The 17,333-nt window shown below is 43.6% G+C and overlaps 1 protein-coding gene across 1 annotated transcript; it reads right to left on the bottom strand.

The window, feature by feature from the left end:
* Window positions 1-6,295: 6,295 nt before the first annotated feature.
* On the bottom strand, window positions 6,296-11,355 carry LOC123816250 (HLA class II histocompatibility antigen, DM beta chain). The gene is made up of 6 exons (XM_045835132.1): window positions 11,087-11,355; window positions 10,174-10,455; window positions 8,668-8,952; window positions 7,175-7,291; window positions 6,996-7,031; window positions 6,296-6,655 (listed from the first exon to the last, which is right to left on the bottom strand). The coding sequence occupies exons 1-6, from the start codon at window positions 11,139-11,141 to the stop codon at window positions 6,639-6,641; spliced, it is 792 nt and encodes a 263-aa protein (XP_045691088.1). The 5' UTR covers window positions 11,142-11,355; the 3' UTR covers window positions 6,296-6,638.
* Window positions 11,356-17,333: the final 5,978 nt, after the last annotated feature.

Raw genomic sequence — 17,333 nt, 5'->3', positions numbered from 1 at the left:
GTCCTGCATGGGTTTATCTGGTATCCTGTCACTCTAGGCCACAGTAAGCCTGATTCACAACAAGTGAGCCAGCTGAGCTGGGTAGGCTCAGAAAAGCTTTGCCATAATTTCTATAACATTGGTTATATTTAAAAATTTAGTTATATTTCTATACATCAGAATAACTGATTCAAAAGTAAAAATACAATAAAATACCACTCACAATAGCCGTAAGAGCTATAAAATGTCTAAGAAATAACTGAGCATATATAGAACCTCTGTGAAAAAGTGAATTTAAAAAAGCATTATGAAGAGCAAACAAGATGATTTGAATAAATGGAGAAATACCCTTTACTTTTGCCAGGGATGACTTAATATTAAAACTTATTCCCAAATGGCTCTATAAATTTAATATAACCTCAATCAAAATTCAAGTTTAATTTTGAGGAACTCAATAAACTCACTGTAAAGTATGTATGATAAAGTAAAAATCCACTAAGAGGCACACAAACCTTGGAGGTGGGGAGAACCAGAAATGTGTGTCCTCCCAGAGCCCCCAGCAAGAAACAAAAAACTTGGTCTTTTCTTGTTACTCAGGTCTTGACCTTGTCCAAGACCAAAGGAAACTCAAGTTTCATATCTTTTCCCCCAGCCTTGGCTTCTATCATTCATATTACAAGTGTACTAACATTTCTTTATTTGTTCTTCTCAATCCACACTCCTCCACCCTGGTTACTGCCTGGGGTGCTGGCCTGTACAACATCACAGGCTCTGAAGCTACTTGCTTCAAACTCCTTGCTTTCAGCCATGTTCAAAAATCTGAAGGAAGAGTGTGAAGTCAGGGATTTTTGTTCCCCTGGGTCTATCCCTGCAAGGTTACCTTGGGTTGGCTGTGTTCCTTGACTGAAGGAAACTGCTGCTGGCAAGGTGGTGACTATATAGATTCTATAGAGTTTGCCATTCTCCTGAGTTGATAACCCCTTCAATACCTTCTCTTTTCAGGCCTTGTGGTAGCGACAACTCAGCTACTGTGCCCAGTCACTTACCATCTGTCATCCACTTCTTCGTAAACATTTCCTTGTAAATAGACTCTCCTTGAGCTATCCTACTTTGAGCATGCCCTATTGTCTATTGTGGCCCTGATACAGTGAAAGCCACTTATTTCTTCATTTGCTGCCCCAGACTACTCTGGCCAGGGGCTCTTGGGAGCCTCATATACAATGAAAAAGTGGGGAGTTCTGGCCAAGATGGAGGCATAGGTACAAATCCTTCACTTCCTCACATAACCAAAACAAGGATAACAACCAATCTAAAAATCAATAAATAACCAGAAGCACCAGAAAATCAAACTGCATGGAACTCCAACAGCCAAGAAATTAAAGAAAAAAAATCAACCAGAACAACCAGACTGGTAAGAACCTATGGCAAGGCAGCAGACTGTGCAGGCGAGGCCAGTTGAGAAAAACTTCAGTAGGCCTTGAACACGTGGGTGGAGCTGGCTGAACAGGAAACTGAGACTCAGAGTTGACTGTGGACTATAGCAGTTGCCATGGTGGGAGAAACTCCCAGTCTCACACAAGAGTTCACTGGAAAGTGCACTAGGGAACACAAGCAGGTGAGCTGCATTGTTCCCTCTCTGGCCCTTCCCCCACAGACAGCACTGCAGTGCAGCAAAGACGGTTGCTCTGCCCCCGTACAACTTAACAGGTTCACCAAGACAAAGAAATATAGCCCAAATGAAAAAACAGAGCAAAACTTCAGAAAGAGAGCTAAGTGATATGGAGATAGCCAACCTGTCTGATGAATAATTTAAGGCCCTGGTAATCAGAATGCTCACAGAACTAATTGAGCTTGGTCAAAAAATGAAAAATACCCAAAATGAGATAAAACAAAATATTCAGGGAACCAACAGTGACAGGAAGGAAACCAGGACTCAAAACAATGATTTGGAACAAAAGGGGAAAATAAACATCCAACTGGAACAGAACGAAGAAACAAGAATTTTAAAAAGTGAAGAGACATTACAAATCTCTGGGACAACCTGAAACGTTCCAATATCCAAATTATAGGGGTACCATAAGGAGAAAAACAAGAGAAAGAAATTGAAAACTTATTTGGACAAATAATGAAGGAAAACTTCCCCAATCTGGTGAAGGAAATAGACTTCCAGGAAGTCCAGGAAGCCCAGAGAGTCCCAAAGAAGTTGGACCCAAAGAGGAACACATCAAGGCACATCATCAAGTTACCCAAGATTAAAGATAAGGTGAGCAGCTCTGGCTGGTGTAACTCAGTGGATTGAGCGAGGGCCTGCAAACCAAAGGATTGCTGATTTGATTGCCAGTCAGGGTACATGCCCAGGTTGTGGCCCAGGTCTCCAGTAGGGGATGTGCAAGACACAACCACACATTGATGTTTCTCTTCCTCTCACCTTCCACTCTCTATAAAAATAAAAATAAATAATAAAAAAAGATAAGGAGAACATCTTAAAAGCAGTAAGAGAAAAGGAGACAATTACCTACAAAGGAGTGCCCATAAGGCTGTCAGCTGATTTCTCAAATGAAACCTTGCAGGCAGAGGGGCTGGAAAGAAGTATTTGAAGTCATGAAAGGCAAGGACCTACATCCAAGATTACCCTTCCAGCAAAGCTTTCATTTAGAATGGAAGCGAAGATAAAGTGCTTTCAGATAAGGTCAAATTCAAGGACTTCATCATCACCAAGCCCTTAATATATGAAATATTAAAGGAGCTTATCTAAGAAAAAGAAGATAAAAAGTGTGAACAAGAAAATGACAACAAACTCACAACTATCAACAAAGGAACCTAAAAAAAAAGAAGAGCAATGAAAACAAAAACTAAGCAAACAACTAGAACAGGAACAGAATCAGAGAAATGGACATCACATGGAGGGATTTTAGTAGGGAGCGGGAAGAGAGGAACAGGGGAGAAAGGTATAGGGAAGAAGAAGCATAATTAGTAGACAAAATAGACAGGGAGAGATAAAAATGGTATAGGAAACAGAGAACTCAAAGAATTTATATGTACAACCCATGGACATGAACTAAGTGGAGGGAATGCTGGAGGGTTGGAGGGTACAGGGCAGAGGGGGCATAGAAGGGGAAAATTGGGACAACTGTAATAGCATAATCAATAAAAAATACTTTAAAAATAAATTTAAAAAATTAAAAAACCAAAAAAAAGTGGGAGGGGAAAGTTTGGGAGCGCCAGTAAGCCCCTGTCCAGGAACAATCTCTGTGGATTTGGGGGCTCTCCATTCTCTGCAGCTCCTGGGGACTGGTCTGGCTAAGAGGCAGCAGGAAGCACCAAGGTGGTGTGAGGTTTTGGGAAGGAATGTCAGGCCCTCTATGCAAAACCAAAGTGGGGACAAGGTTAGACTCCACCCTCCTCTGTCATTCAATTTCCCCAACTTCACTTGGAAACTTGAGAAGATGATCTAAATATAATGTTCCTAAATAAACATTGAGATCACATACCAGTGCTTGTCTGTTCCTTTCACATGAATGTGTGCATGAGTAAGGAAACAGAGAGAACCTGGAACACAGGAGCATGCTCTCCCTCAGGAAACAACACTGAGGATACCTAACACCCACTGCTGCATATTTGGGTTTTATTCCCATTGTCTTTAATGTTCAAGAGAAAAACCTCAAACTTGAAGTCAACAGTTCTCTAAAGTAGTGTTATCATCACTGATGGTTGAAGATTCTCCCTGCAGTGTGCATGCTCTCCTGGACACAGAGCCAGCTCTTTTGTGATTGGAGGGCGGGGCTACATGACCTTCAAAGTCAATTCCAAGTTTAGCTTTAAAAAAAAAAAGATTTAATTATTTATTTTTAAAGAGAGGGAAAGAGAAGGAGAAAGAGAAGGAGAGATATATCAATGTGTGGTTGCCTCTTGTGAACTCCCCACTGGAGACCTGGCCCACAAATGAGGCATGTGCCATGAGTGGAAATCGAACCAGCAACCCTTTGGTTCACAGGCTGGTGCTCAGTCCTCTGAGTCACACCAGCCAGGGCCAATTTCAGCTTTTAAAACAAACAATAGATTGAAAGGAAAGAATCATTTGTTATGCCACTTGGATTAGATAACCCAAAACCCAATTTTCTGTCTGTCTGTCTCTCTCTGTCTCTCTCTGTCTCTCTCTGTCTCTCTCTGTCTCTCTCTCTCTCACACACACACACACACACACACACACATGCAGGTGCACCCCTTTTGCCATTTCAGTATGTTCCACATGCTACTGTCGTGCATTCCTGGGGCTGGCCACTGTAGCCCCTCCTCTACCTCCCCTCCAGGCACCAGTCACTCCCTTGTATAATGACATATACATCTTCCCTTTCCTCCCTATTGTAATCTGGCATCCTGGATCCCAGGAGACATATATAGCACTTTCTGCTCCCCATCTAGATGGGAACATTCAAGGTTAGGGCAGAGAAAAGACTGCATGGGAGTCTCCAGAGGAGAATTGGAATCTACCCAATTAGCTGACCCTTTACTTTCCTCTGGGGATCTTGTCACTTCGCTTCCCACTACTGTGATCAGACCCAGACCTTCAGATGTGCAGCTTCTTCAAAAGCATCTAGGCACAGACAAGACCCAAAGCCCTACCCCCAGACTAGACTAGAATTTCAAATGGAATTTGCTTTGTGAAACAAATAGAAACAAGAACAGTCAATGGAAAAATGAAAATAAAACATGACAAGACTTCAAACAGGAAGTTATTAAAGAAAACATAGTCAAGTAGAGGTGGATGATTATTTACATGACACCCAAGCTAATTAATTAAACACTATATAAAAACTTAAAATGAAACACAAAACTGATGGAGATTAATTTCTGAGCCTACACTTACTGATTAGCACAGCACCCTTTCTCTTGCTACCTTCATGGCCTTGCTCAGAGAATAACCATTTTGAAAAATAACCATTTGTTACTTTCCCCTCCCATTGACTTCTTCAGTAAACTTCTTCTAGAAGAGATGCCCTGGTCACAAGGATCCTTCTGAGGAAACCATGGGTGTGGAGATCAGTTCATGGGTTGGACAAACACTGAGCACCTACTTTGGACATCAGGTCTGTATGAACAGTGCTACTCCCACTCTTACAGAGGCCCCTATCAGCATAGAAACTGTCCAAGGACGAAGGGACCTAGCCCCTGTGACCAGCCCTCCCACCCATGCACAACCAGGGACATCAGCACACAGAAAGATTCCACACAGTCGCCTGAACCTCACAGCTCATCAGATTCTGGTCACATGTGTCCCTGTATAGATACCCCCACTGAAACATGCCTCTGTAACTCCTGGTTCTCCCTCCACAATCCTCTGTTAGGCTAAGTTCGCCAAGTACTTATCTTCATTTCTGGCGGGGTGGGGATTTGCCTCAAGTCCAGTATCCAACTGTAATTCCAAAAACAGTGGCACAGCCCAGCTTTTTGTGTCCAGGAGGAGCCACCCTTCTCTGGACACAAACAGTACCTGGCTTCTGCAATTTGAAAACCAGTACCCCACAGCGGCTGCCCTTTGGGTTTGAGTTAAGAGGGAACGGAGGCTGGCTCTGAGGGTGGTGTGCTCACCAGCATGAGGGGCCTCAGAATAAAACAGTCCACTTACTTCCGGCTCAGGTAAACAAACATCCTGTAAAGAATTTGTTCTTATACCTTAGGCAAGTTATTTAACCTCTTTGAAACTCACTTTCTTCATGTGTGATGTGGAGGAAGACAGTTTTTTCTCTGTGGGGCTGTGGTGAGATATTGTACAAACATAAAGCTCTTAACCCAGTACTGGGTCCTGATCAGCACTCAAGCTATGTTCTCTTCCCCACTTAGGATATTGAAGAAATAACCACCAGAACTCAGATCTAAAGTTAAGCTCTGCCCCTTGAATCCTGACTATCTGAAGGTCTGTGTCAGGGTTATGATGAAGATCAAATGAAGTAACACATGTAAAGCACCCAGTGCAATGCCTGGCCCAAAAAGTTGAGTCACTATTTCGGGCTCATTTTGTGCCACTCAATGTTCTTAGTCCTATTCAAGTATGAGCTCATTTAATGCTCATAAAACCTTTTATGAAGTAAGTGAAATAAACTGTTAATCCCTTCCTCTACCTTACCCTGTGACTCCATCCCACCACAGTTCAATTTCTTCTTATGAATTATAAATTTTAAAACTGCCCTAAATTCTGTCTTTCTAGATGGAGAAATGGGGGGATGACTCATCCACTCAAGTAGGAGAGAATCAACCCCAGTCCCCAGCTCTGCCCACAGTCCCTCCCCAGTGCCTCAGGAAAAGACAGGAAAAGCACTACTTCCACCAGAGTTTATTCCTCAGAGATATCACCAGTGACTCACGGCCCTCTGTGTCCCAGTGGGGTCCCCAGGAAGGCCTTTAGCCCTCCTCCCCAGATTATATTCACCCCAGAAATGTAGCCTTGGACAATTACTTGATTATAGAATATTCCCAGAAATGAGTTTCTCCAAGTCACTAAGGTTTACATGGGGAGGAGACTGGGAAACACAAAGAACTGGATGGAGGAACCATGAGACCCAAGAAAAATTGGAGGGTTTGAGGATGTTAGAGGGCACAGTAGCGTCACTAAGGGTTTAAATCTCCTTCTCACTTGTAGTGTAAGTTGTAGAATCCTGCCTCTAAGAAATGTGCCGACCTGCAAAAGAAATAAAAAGGAGATAATAAGGCTTCCGACCAACTTGACTCCATCATTTATCTCTATAACCATCATGTCAGAGCCCTTAATACAGTGATACTGAAACTTCCAGAGCTACCTTCAGCCTCCTCCCTGCAGACACTCCACTGGGTAGAAGATGAGGGCAGGCTCTCCTCTTTCCTGCTCCTAATTCTAACAATGGTGGCTTAAATCATGCTAGTGGCCTGATCGTGGTGGAAGCTCACCCCTATTACAAGCACCTTAGCTGAACCTAACACTGACCCCCAAACTTCACCCCTTCCAGAGGACCAATAGGCAAACAGACCAACACAGATGTTACCTTCTGGAAAATTGGAGCCAGGGAGCACAGTATAGCCTAGGAGAGAAAAATATTTGATTAGAGGACAGTCTTTGTGGATAAAAATATCTGGCATTATTCACAGCAAATGAGATAGCAATGGGAGAACCAATCATAGAGAGAAAGTGAGTAGAGATCGGGAGATCAGGAAGGTTACTCACCAGAGGAGCCAGCTCTCCGCCAGCTGAGCAAACCCAGAGAGAAGATGATGAGGCCCAGGCCTAGAGTTGCTACAGACACAGAAACCTTCACTGTCTGTTCCGGCGACAGTCCAGGTGCTACAAAAACAGAAACTTACTAGAACCAATTTCTGTTGCTCATTCCCAGAGCAACTTTATTTATTTCAACCTCCACTTAGCAGATTCAAAGGTGCTATATCGCAATTTCAAGGGTCTAGCTCACACCAACTCACTCCTCAGAACTCCCACCCTGTGAATCGTTATTCCTAGCTTAACCCTGGGGGATCCCTAGAGGTAGCACCTTAGCTTCTAGTTCCTCTCTAATACGGTGGTCTTCTCAAGGCATCCTTCTTTCTTCTTTCACCCCAAACAATAAAGCATTCCTCGTTACCTCTCTATTTACCCTATGGTGACAATGTTTGTTCCATTACTTTTTCTGAGTTTTTCCTATTAAAATGTATTGCCACCTCTCCCAGCCTCCAATTGTTCTATTCTGTAAGTTGTATCTCTTCCTGTCCACATCCAGATTTCACATGTGTTCTTCCAGGACCTGTCTCCACCCCACTTCACAGTCCCAGAGCTGATCCCACTCTAAATCCTGTCCCACCTAGATTCCTTGCCCTTGCTAAAATGAACATCCCACAGCTAAAGAGAACTCCTTGCACAGGCTGTGAACAAGCCTTTTCCAAGAAGCCTGTTGGTTCCACTCTCTGCTTGTCACGCTGCCCAACAAGACACTCTCCCCACGGGGGTTGGGGTGGGGAGGGGTGGAGGTGTGGTCTCAGCAGCCAGTCTGGGATCCTGTTCTCTGGCCCTTTGTGGACATCCTTCCTCTTTCTCATTTCTTCCTCTTCTCTTTCCCAAGAATTCCCAAATCTATGTGTAACTTCTCTCCGTTCCCTTAACTACTTCTGATCCTGGGGTTTGAGCAATCATGATTGGTTCCTTGATTAGTCCCCAAACATGCACATCCAAGTGTTTACCAGCCATGGCTTTTCCTCCCTGACTGAGCAGCCCAAATGCAATACTACCCCACGGCAGGAGGCAGCCCCCTTTCTTCTGCAACCTTCTTTATTTCTCCCATTCCCATTCCTGATTTGACAACAGAATAGTTGAAATCTAAGGATCCTAGAATATTGCACCACACTTTTTGGTTCTGAAGTCTACATCCCCTTTTCAAGACAGTCCTGCTCCCTTCCCACCCTCAGACAAGCACATGACATCAACACTGCCACCATAGCAACACCAAAAATAACTAACATTACTTTCTTGTATCCTATTGGCCCGTCCTGGGTCTTAAGCCCTCCATAAGTTTCTCCAGGCCCCATTCTCATTCTTGGCGTCTCCCTCTCTACCATACACCACGGACCTCTCCACATCTCACTCCCTCTGCCGGAATATTTGTGTTCATTTTCGACCACCCACTCGCAGTATCTTTTTGCTTTAACCCTACTTCCCTCCTGCCATGTACTTACTCCAGTACTGAAGGATGGGCTCAGGAGCCCCAATGTGCTCCACCACACAGATGTAGGTGTCCCCAAAAGAGGGGGTTGTGGCTAAGTAGGAGAGGGTCTGGTATGTCCAGTCTCCATTAGGTTGGGCAACCTTATGGGCACTGCCATGAGGAGGGACAAGCTGCCCGTTCTTCCTCCATGTGATGGTCACATCTGCTGGGTAGAAGCCCCACACATAGCAGGCCAGCATCACGGACTCCCTCGTGTTAAAAGGAGTGGCTTTGGCTACTTGCACAGATGGGGGCCCTGCAGAGAGGGAAACGTGGTCATGAAGGAGGGATGGCCTTTCCTCCACCTTGGCTTCTTTCCTTCTTTAATTCTTCATGGATTTTGCCAAACTACTGTCTTCATCCCCACCCCAGGCCACCACATGATCCTTGAAAAGTAAGGAATCAGAATTTACTCCTGCTTCGATCTTTTCCCCCCATTCCTTCACTGCCCCTCCCCTTTTCCGTCTCTAAAATTATGTTTGATCACAGTAAGTATAAGCCAGGTCTGAACTGCAGGCTGTTTCAGACGTGACTGTACTTACCTCAAGCACACAAGCTAACAGTTGTCCAGGGTTGTAAGTTGGGGTTTACGTAAAGGCAGACAAAAGGCAGACTACTCTCGTCAGACCTCATTTAACAAATTAATTTGCTAAATAAAGTGCTTTTTCCTCAGATTGTTTAAGGAAACAAGCCTAACTCAGGACTCTCTTAAATTTGAAATAGTGTAGTTAAAATTAATGAGATTGTTAATGTATACATTTTTTACTAGTTTATTCTCCTAGGAGACCCATCTGCTTGTCTTTCTCTTGGTGCTTTTCAAACAAAATTTTAAAACTTGTCTTGAAGCGCAGATTCCCCGGCCCACAACCCCAGATACTTTCATTCTAAGGGTCTGCAGGGCTCTCAAGGGCTGCATTTTTAACAAGTACCTTCCCCAGGCAATTCTGAGAAAGGCGGGTCAGAAACCACACCTCAAGACACAATACTCCATTCTGTGGAGATCAAGTTTCCTTTTACCAGTCTCAAGTCATTCTCAATGCATGGGAGTAAGGGTGAGAGAGCATACATGGTCAGAAGCTTTATAAATACTCCCGTGCCTGGGTCCATCCAAGACCTAGAACATCAGGTCTTGGGACAGAAAAGCATGCACAATTACGGAAAGCCATTCTGGCTACTCTGACACACCCCTGGGGGAACTGGGGGCTGTCTCCAGAGATGCCTGCCTAGGAGGAAAGCTTGTGGACTCCCCCCCAAGAGCTCCTTGCGGACTCCAACATCACCTCTCCTCCTTTATTCCCTCCCCACCCCCACCAACCACCTTGTGCCCCCTTTGGTGTCAACCCTCCCTCTTTCAACATCCAGGTCCACATATTTTCTGCTCAAATTTCAAACCCCTTGCCTGCTGAGGGATCCTCCTTGGCCTCCCCCCTCTTAAATGTGCTTCCTAATAGCCCCATTGGCACCCCTCTCTCCTTACGTGTCCTTTGGGTCAGTGATCCCCAAAAGGGCTGTGTGTGTGTGGTACAGTTCTGGAGCCCCTCAGATAAGCGCTGGAGCAGGTTTTTCTGTGCATTGAGGTAAGTGGAGAAGTAAGTGGCCAAGGGATTCAGCACCCCAAATTCACAAGGGACCATTGCTTTCTTCTGTGGATCCCAGCAGGTCAGCAAATCTTTGTTGAAGGAGATGCAATATGTGAAATCCTGTGCAGTCCCATCATCATCCAGCAGACAGGTGCTTTCCACATGGGCCACAAAGCCACCTGCAGGCGCCAGAGAAGAGGGCAGGTCAGAAACCAGGCTCATGACACCCAGGGAGCTGGGCACGTTTCCCACCTCAGGCAGCATCTACTGACCAAGCTCATTAACTGGAGTCCCCAGGAGTCCTGATTAAGGAACTCAATAGTAGTAGCAGAGGTGTTTTAAGAACCTGTTTCCTCCTTATGTGAGACTAAGGAGCAGTACAAGACTATTTACTTGGGTAAAAATGATGATTTACCCTGGACAAGACCTTCAATAAGTCACACTGTTGAGTGAGAAAAGGGGTCAAAGGAAAGAGTCAGCCTTGTTCTGCACTGGACGTGTTATTAAATATTCACTCCATACATATTTACAAAGCATCTCTGTGTGCCAGGCACTGTGTGAGGAGCTAGGATGCAACAAACAAGGCAGATGCGGTCCTTGCCTACGTTCCAGAAGGAGATCTGAATTATACAAATAACTACACAGCTTAATTACTATTAAAATTGCTACAAAGGTACAGTGCAAGTGCTGTCAGAGTAGATAATAGGGAGACAAACTAGTCTGGGGCATCCAAATCCAATAACAGAACTGAATTCCCTTACCAAGAAAAAGGGGCAGAGGAAGGCAGGTCCCAGTAAGGAACGTCCTTACCTGCTCTGGTGCAGCCCAGGCTGAGGCCCAGCAGCAGCTGCAGGAGTGTGGTCATGATCTGCTCTGGGAAGACCCGGAGAACGTGATCCCCTGGACCACCTCTTCCAGGGGCCTTGAATTCTCACCTGCCCCACAAACACCAGCCCAGGTGAATGATCTCCAGACCCTGAGTGGAGTATGGTATTGCCCTGGCACCTCAATCCCCACTAAACAAGTGGTTTAGAGCCGTGCAGCTCCTAGACATTAACTTGTTCCTGATCTAACAGGGTTGTGAAATTGGCTATTAAACGTAGAGACAAATCGGAGAGTGCCTCAGTGATAGTGTCATCAGTTGCTAGGTAAATCTCATCCTGCCCTAGGCTCTAAACAACTCCTGGTCCCTTTCTTTTCCTGTGGAGCAAACAGTCTGTAGGTGGATTTCCCTGGGTGAGTGGAGAGAACACACCCAGCATTCCCAGGATGCACGTAGCCTGTCCTGCCCACTAGTTGAACTGTTTCCTTTCAATATCCTTCCCAAAGACGAACTAGATAACCTCCTTTGTTCCTTAAAGGGGGGTTACTTGGGAAGATATTCCATTACCCTTGGTCTGTCCTGTCACCCAGCAGATGGAGCACACAGGCCCTTCTGGGGCAGGTGGCAGAGGCAGGACTGCTGAGAAGGAAGGAAGCGTGGGAGAGTGAGGGTTCTCTCTGGCCTCAAAGCAAGACAGCAGAATAAGGAAGGCGGGTCCACCCAGGGTCAGGCACATGGGCCTGAAAATCCCTGCCTGGCCCAGTCTTTCTTCGTCCAGCCAGTGGAGTATCATTTCCCCCTTTCTACTTTCTGGAGCAGGAAACTCTATCCTCCTACACTCTGAGCCATCTCAGGGCCGACTACAGTTTAACTCCACTTAAACCCCTTAATAAATACTGCTGATGGGCCCGTACCTGAAGCTCACCTGTCTTCCCCAAACTTGAGACTCCCCTGTGTGTTTCCCCCACTGGTCCCATCTGAGCCAGAGCAGGTCCTTGCGATTTGAAGCCATGAGAAAAATAAGATAAGGCTTCTTTCCTTTTCTTCCCCTGGAAAAGGCGATTTGATTTATTTATTTATTTATTTATTTATTTATTTATTTATTTTAAAATCAAATTTATTGGGTTGATGTTGGCCAATAGGATCACATAGGCTTCAAGTGTACATTTCTATGATACACAATCTGTACATTGCACAGTATGCCCACCACTCAAAGTCAGATCATCCTCCATCACCATGTGCATGGCCTCCTTTATCTTTTACTAGCCCCTACCCCCTTCCCTCTGGTAACCACCATACTGTTGTCTGTGTTGATGTTTTTCTTATTTGCTAATTTATTGCTTTTAGTTTTATATCCCACATGTAAGTGAAATCCTATGGTTCTCAGTGTTTTCTGACTAACTTACTTCAGTAGGCATAATATTCTTAAGGTCCATCCATGTTGTTGCAAATGGCAATATTTCATCTTTTCTTATGGCTGAGTAGTATTCCATTTTGGGAGGGGGCCCAAACGAACTGGAATTATCTTCTGGAGAGCATCCCTTGTATTGCAGGCTTCCCTCGCTAGGTGAGTATTCTAGGAACCCATCTGTATCAGTGTACCAGCTGGCGTTTTTGTGAGAGGCTGCAATCAGCTTCAGTGAATTTATTTTGAAGACTCTTTCAAAATGTTTGCCCATTTCATAATGAGTGATTTACAAGTGCATCTGCCCACACTGCACTGAGTGTTGAGTAGTTTTTGACCAAAAACAGTATGACCCCCCATGCCCCACCCTCCCTATTCACCCAATCTTGCCCCAAATGACTTTTTTTGTTTCCACTGGTTGAAAAAATTCCTCAAAGGGAAACATTTAGCCAATGTGGAAGAGGAGAAACAAAAAATGGTAGAAGCACTAAAGGGCATCAAAATCAACAATTTCAAAAACTATTTTCAAGTGTCGCAGGTTCGATTCCCAGTCAGGTTACATGCCTGGGTTGCAGGCCATGACCCCCAGCAACTGCATATTGATGTTTCTCTCTCTCTCTCTTTCTCCCTCCTTTCCCTCTCTGAATATAAATAAATAAAATCTTAAAAAAACAAAACTGTTTTCAGCCATGGAAAAAATAGGTATATTGCATCACATTGAGAGTACTTTGAAAGTCACTGAAGTTTAAACATGTAAAATACACAATTTTTTATAAATAAATTCCTGTTTTTGGGGGGGTCCCCCCTCATATGTACCATATTCTTTATTCAATCATCTACTGAAGGACACTTTAGTTGTTTCCATGCCTTGGCCACTGTAAAAAATGCTGCAATAAACATGGGGGGCTCAGTGTTCATATATCTTTGCAAATAAATGTTTCCAAGTTTTTCAAGTAGATACTCAGAAGAAGGATTGCTGGGTCATACCATAACTCTGTTCTTAATTTTTTGAGAAACTTTTGCTCTGTTTTTTATAGTGGCTGTACCAGTTTACATTTCCACCAACAGTGAATGAGGATTGCTTCTTCTCCACAACTTCTCCAACATTTGTTATTACTTGTCTTATTGAAAATAGCTATTGTAACAGGTGTGAGGTGTTATCTATCATCTCACTGTAGTTTTTTTTTTAATTGGTTTGTCAATCAAACTTTTTAAATGGTGGTCTTTTTTTCCCACCTGTGGCGATTTTTATTTTATTTTATTTTTTAAAATATTTTATTTATTTTATTTTTAGAGAGGGAAGGGAGAGAGAGAGAGAGAGAGGGAAACATCAATGTGCGGTTGCCGGGGGTCATGGCCTGCAACCCAGGGGATGTACCCTGACTGGGAATCGAACCTGCGACACTTTGGTTTGCAGCCTGTGCTCAATCCACTGAGCTATGCCAGCTAGGGCTCACTGTAGTTTTGATTTGTATTTCCCTAATAGCTAGTGAAGTTGAGCATCTTTTCATGTATATGTTGGCTGTATGTCTTCTTGGGAGAAGTGTCTGTACAGGTCCTCTGCCCATTTTTTAATTGGATTGTTTGTTTGTATGGTATTAAACTGTATGAATTCTTTATATTTTTTATATTAACCACTTGTAGGAGCTGTTATTTGGAAATATCATCTCCCATTCAGTTGGTTGCCTTTTAATCAATATTTTGTTGTCAGTTCTTTTGCTGTGCAGAAACTTTTTAATTTGATACAATCCCATTCACTTATTTTTGCCTTTACTTCCTTTGCTTTGGAGGGTCAAATTCATAAAATGTTCTTTACAGCCAAGTTCCATAATTTTAGTACCTATGTTTTCTTCTATATAATTTGTTGTTTCAGATCTTATATTTAGGTCTTTGATCCATTTTGATTTAATTTTTGTATATGGGGACATACTGTAATCTAGTTTTATTCTTTTGCATCTGGCTTTCCAGTTTTTTCACCACCACTTATTGAAGGGGCTTTCTTTTCTCCAGTGTGTGTTTTTGGTTCTTTTGTCAAAAATTATTTGCTCATATACTTGCGGTTTTATTTCTGGGCTCCCAGTTCTGTTCCATTGGTCTGTGTGTCTGTTCTTCTGGCAATATCATGCTGTTTTGATTATCATAACTCTGTAGTATAATTTTAAGTCAGGTAGTGTGATACCTCCAGCTTCATTCTTTTTTTCTCAGGATTGCTTTGGCTATGTGGGGTCTTTTGTGGTTCCATACAAATCTGATGATTTTTTATTCTATTTCTTTAAAAAATGACATTGGGACCCTGGCTGGTGTGCCTCAGTGGATTGAGTGCTCACCTGGAAACCAAAGGGTCTCTGGTTTGATTCCCAGTTAGGGTACATGCCTGGGTTGTGGTCCAGGTTCCCAGTAGGGGGCACGTGAGAGGCAACCACACACTGATGTTTCTTTTCTTCTCTCTTTCCCCCTCCCTTCTCATCTCTCTAAAAATAAATAAATAAATAAAAACTTTTTAAAAAATGACATTGGGATTTTGATGGGGATTGCATTAAATCTGTATATTGTTTTGCATAATATGGCCATTTCAACTATGTTAATTCTTCTAATCCATGAACATAGAATATCTTTCCATTACCCTGGAAAAATTGATTTTTAAAAAGAGTATTTATTTTATTTTTAGACAGAGGGGAAAGGAGGGAGAGACAGAGAGAGAAATACAAATGTGTGGTTGTTTCTCACATTCCCCATACCAGGGAGCTGGCCCGCAACCCAGACATGCACCCTGACTGGGAATTGAACCCGCAACCCTTCAGTTTGCAGGCCGTCACTCAATCCACTGAGCCACAACATCCAGGGCTAGAAAAGATGGATTTTTGAATGGCAATTCATCCTCCTATCCCATTGTTAACTATACCACTGGTGACTTTTTCCATCACAAATTTACAACCCTAAGTTGGTTTCTCTCTGTTCCCCAACATGGCTGCCTCTTCTCACCTTGGTTCCTGAAAGCTCTTGGATTTGATTTAATAGCCAGTTAAACAAAAAAGGATTAGGAGGAAGCCCCCACCACTACACTTGTCTGTCCTCCACCAAAGTCCCTGACCCCAAGAAATTTCTGATCTTTATGAAGAAAATGGAAGGAAAAAAAAAAAAAACATGGACCAAAGGTAATACTGAAATGAATGAATACCAGAAACAAAAGACTTGTTTCATATAACTGAGCTTAACTGAAGGTGTGCCCATGTTTCCTGGCCACCTGCACTCTCAACCTCACCCTGCTGATAAGATTGTCCTAGACTCTACCTCTCCTAATGAACCATCAAGTACGTTGTAGTGGGCAGAAAATTGGGTGGGAGTCCAAAATTTGTTGAGCTTCTACTTTGTGACAGATTCTATACTAAACAGGTCTTTTAGAAGCTGTCTCATTTAATCTTGAAAAACCTGTTAATTGTCCTCACTTTACAGTTTTGGAAATAGGTCCAAAGATACACACCTAAGGTCTAGAGGTACACACATATACACTTGAGTGTGCCCACACACTGGGTACCTCCTGGGACTAAGATAACCTCGCAGATAGTGGTGTCCTCCAGAATTCTTTCTGCTCGTTGAAACTCGGTCTCTTCCACTTTCTCTTTCAAAGTTTTCAAATGGCCAAATCTCCTACACACACACACACACACACATACACATACACACACACACTTCCCCCATATGTCCTCCACCTCCCCCTAGGTAGGAGGAAGCCTAATCTTGCAAGAATTAGGTCTTAGGATTCTTTTTAATGTTTACAAAGCCTGGCCTAGCACAGGACTTCTCACCCACTGTGTGGCAGGCACCGGTATGGCCCTCTGCCAACACAGTGATGCTGAGAGGGATTCCCTCTGGTGCCTAGGTCTCCGTTCTGGCAGCCAGAGGAGATGTGAAACCTGTAAGGCAGCAGCCGGAAATGTAGATTTCACTTCTTTGTTAATGAGAAGACTTAAGGGTGATTTTTAGAATAAGGAAGGACAGAAAAACCCAGAGACCTGTGCTCAGCAAAGCAGTTTCTTCCTTCCTCTCTTTCTCTACGTCCTCTTAAGCCTACTTTTCTTTTTACAGGCGTAGCTCTGTCTCCCACCTCTAGTCAACCCAAAAGAATATTTCAACTGCCCTGTCCATTGCTGGTGATTTGATAACTATTTATGTAGCATCAGGACTGCAGAGATTAGGGAACCCCAGCCAGCTGTCCCACACTGTCCCAATGTCACTGCCAATATGCAAGGACCCCTAGAGTGAGTCCTCCCTTTCCCATGTGCCAAAAGTATACTATCCAAGGTGTTTATGTGCAAAGCACTACCGAGAATATCCAGAGCTAGGAGATATGGACTTTATCTCCCATCACTTGTCATTCACTGAGAGGTCAATTGGGGAATGAGAATAAACATCTATAAAGAAGCATTTGTGTTGAGGTGAGTAAGCAATAAGTCCAGTAGGTTTAAAAGAAAAAAAGAGAAATCATTGTGGATGTCCTCTCCATCGGAGTCCTCTCCATCGAAGCAGTCTGGAGGTGAGCCTTGAGTATGGGGCAGGATTTGTGTCAGAGAAGAGGAAGGCAGTTGGTTCAGTCTTGGCATGTAGCTCCACAAGCCATGTAGCTCCACAAGCCATGTTATGAGGTGCTATTCCAAGTCGGCCGGGAGCCTGAGCTGGCTAAAACAAAAATGAACTACGATAATGTCACTGGCATTGCACTTTGAAGGAGATCACAAATGTGGTCCTCATGCTTTTCCTGAGAGTATAGCCATAACGATAAATCTTTTCCAGGTACTTCCTAACGTCACTCCCTCTAAATTCTCAGGTTC

The sequence above is a fragment of the Phyllostomus hastatus genome, unplaced genomic scaffold, assembly GCF_019186645.2.
Source record: "Phyllostomus hastatus isolate PE091 unplaced genomic scaffold, TTU_PhHast_1.1 phas_contig_1048, whole genome shotgun sequence".
NCBI classification, from domain to species: domain Eukaryota; kingdom Metazoa; phylum Chordata; class Mammalia; order Chiroptera; family Phyllostomidae; genus Phyllostomus; species Phyllostomus hastatus.
Note: the sequence above shows the minus strand (reverse complement) of the source record. Positions and strands in the feature narration are given on the sequence as shown.

Excerpts from the sequence above, each read along its gene's own strand:
- LOC123816250 (XM_045835132.1), bottom strand. The coding sequence starts at position 11,141 with ATGACCACACTCCTGCAGCTGCTGCTGGGCCTCAGCCTGGGCTGCACC. Across the intron at positions 10,456-11,086 it reads CCTGGGCTGCACCAGAGCAG|GTGGCTTTGTGGCCCATGTG; the intron begins GTAAGGACGTTC and ends TGGCGCCTGCAG. Across the intron at positions 7,292-8,667 it reads GCCCATCCTTCAGTACTGGA|CACCTGGACTGTCGCCGGAA; the intron begins GTAAGTACATGG and ends CTGTTTTTGTAG.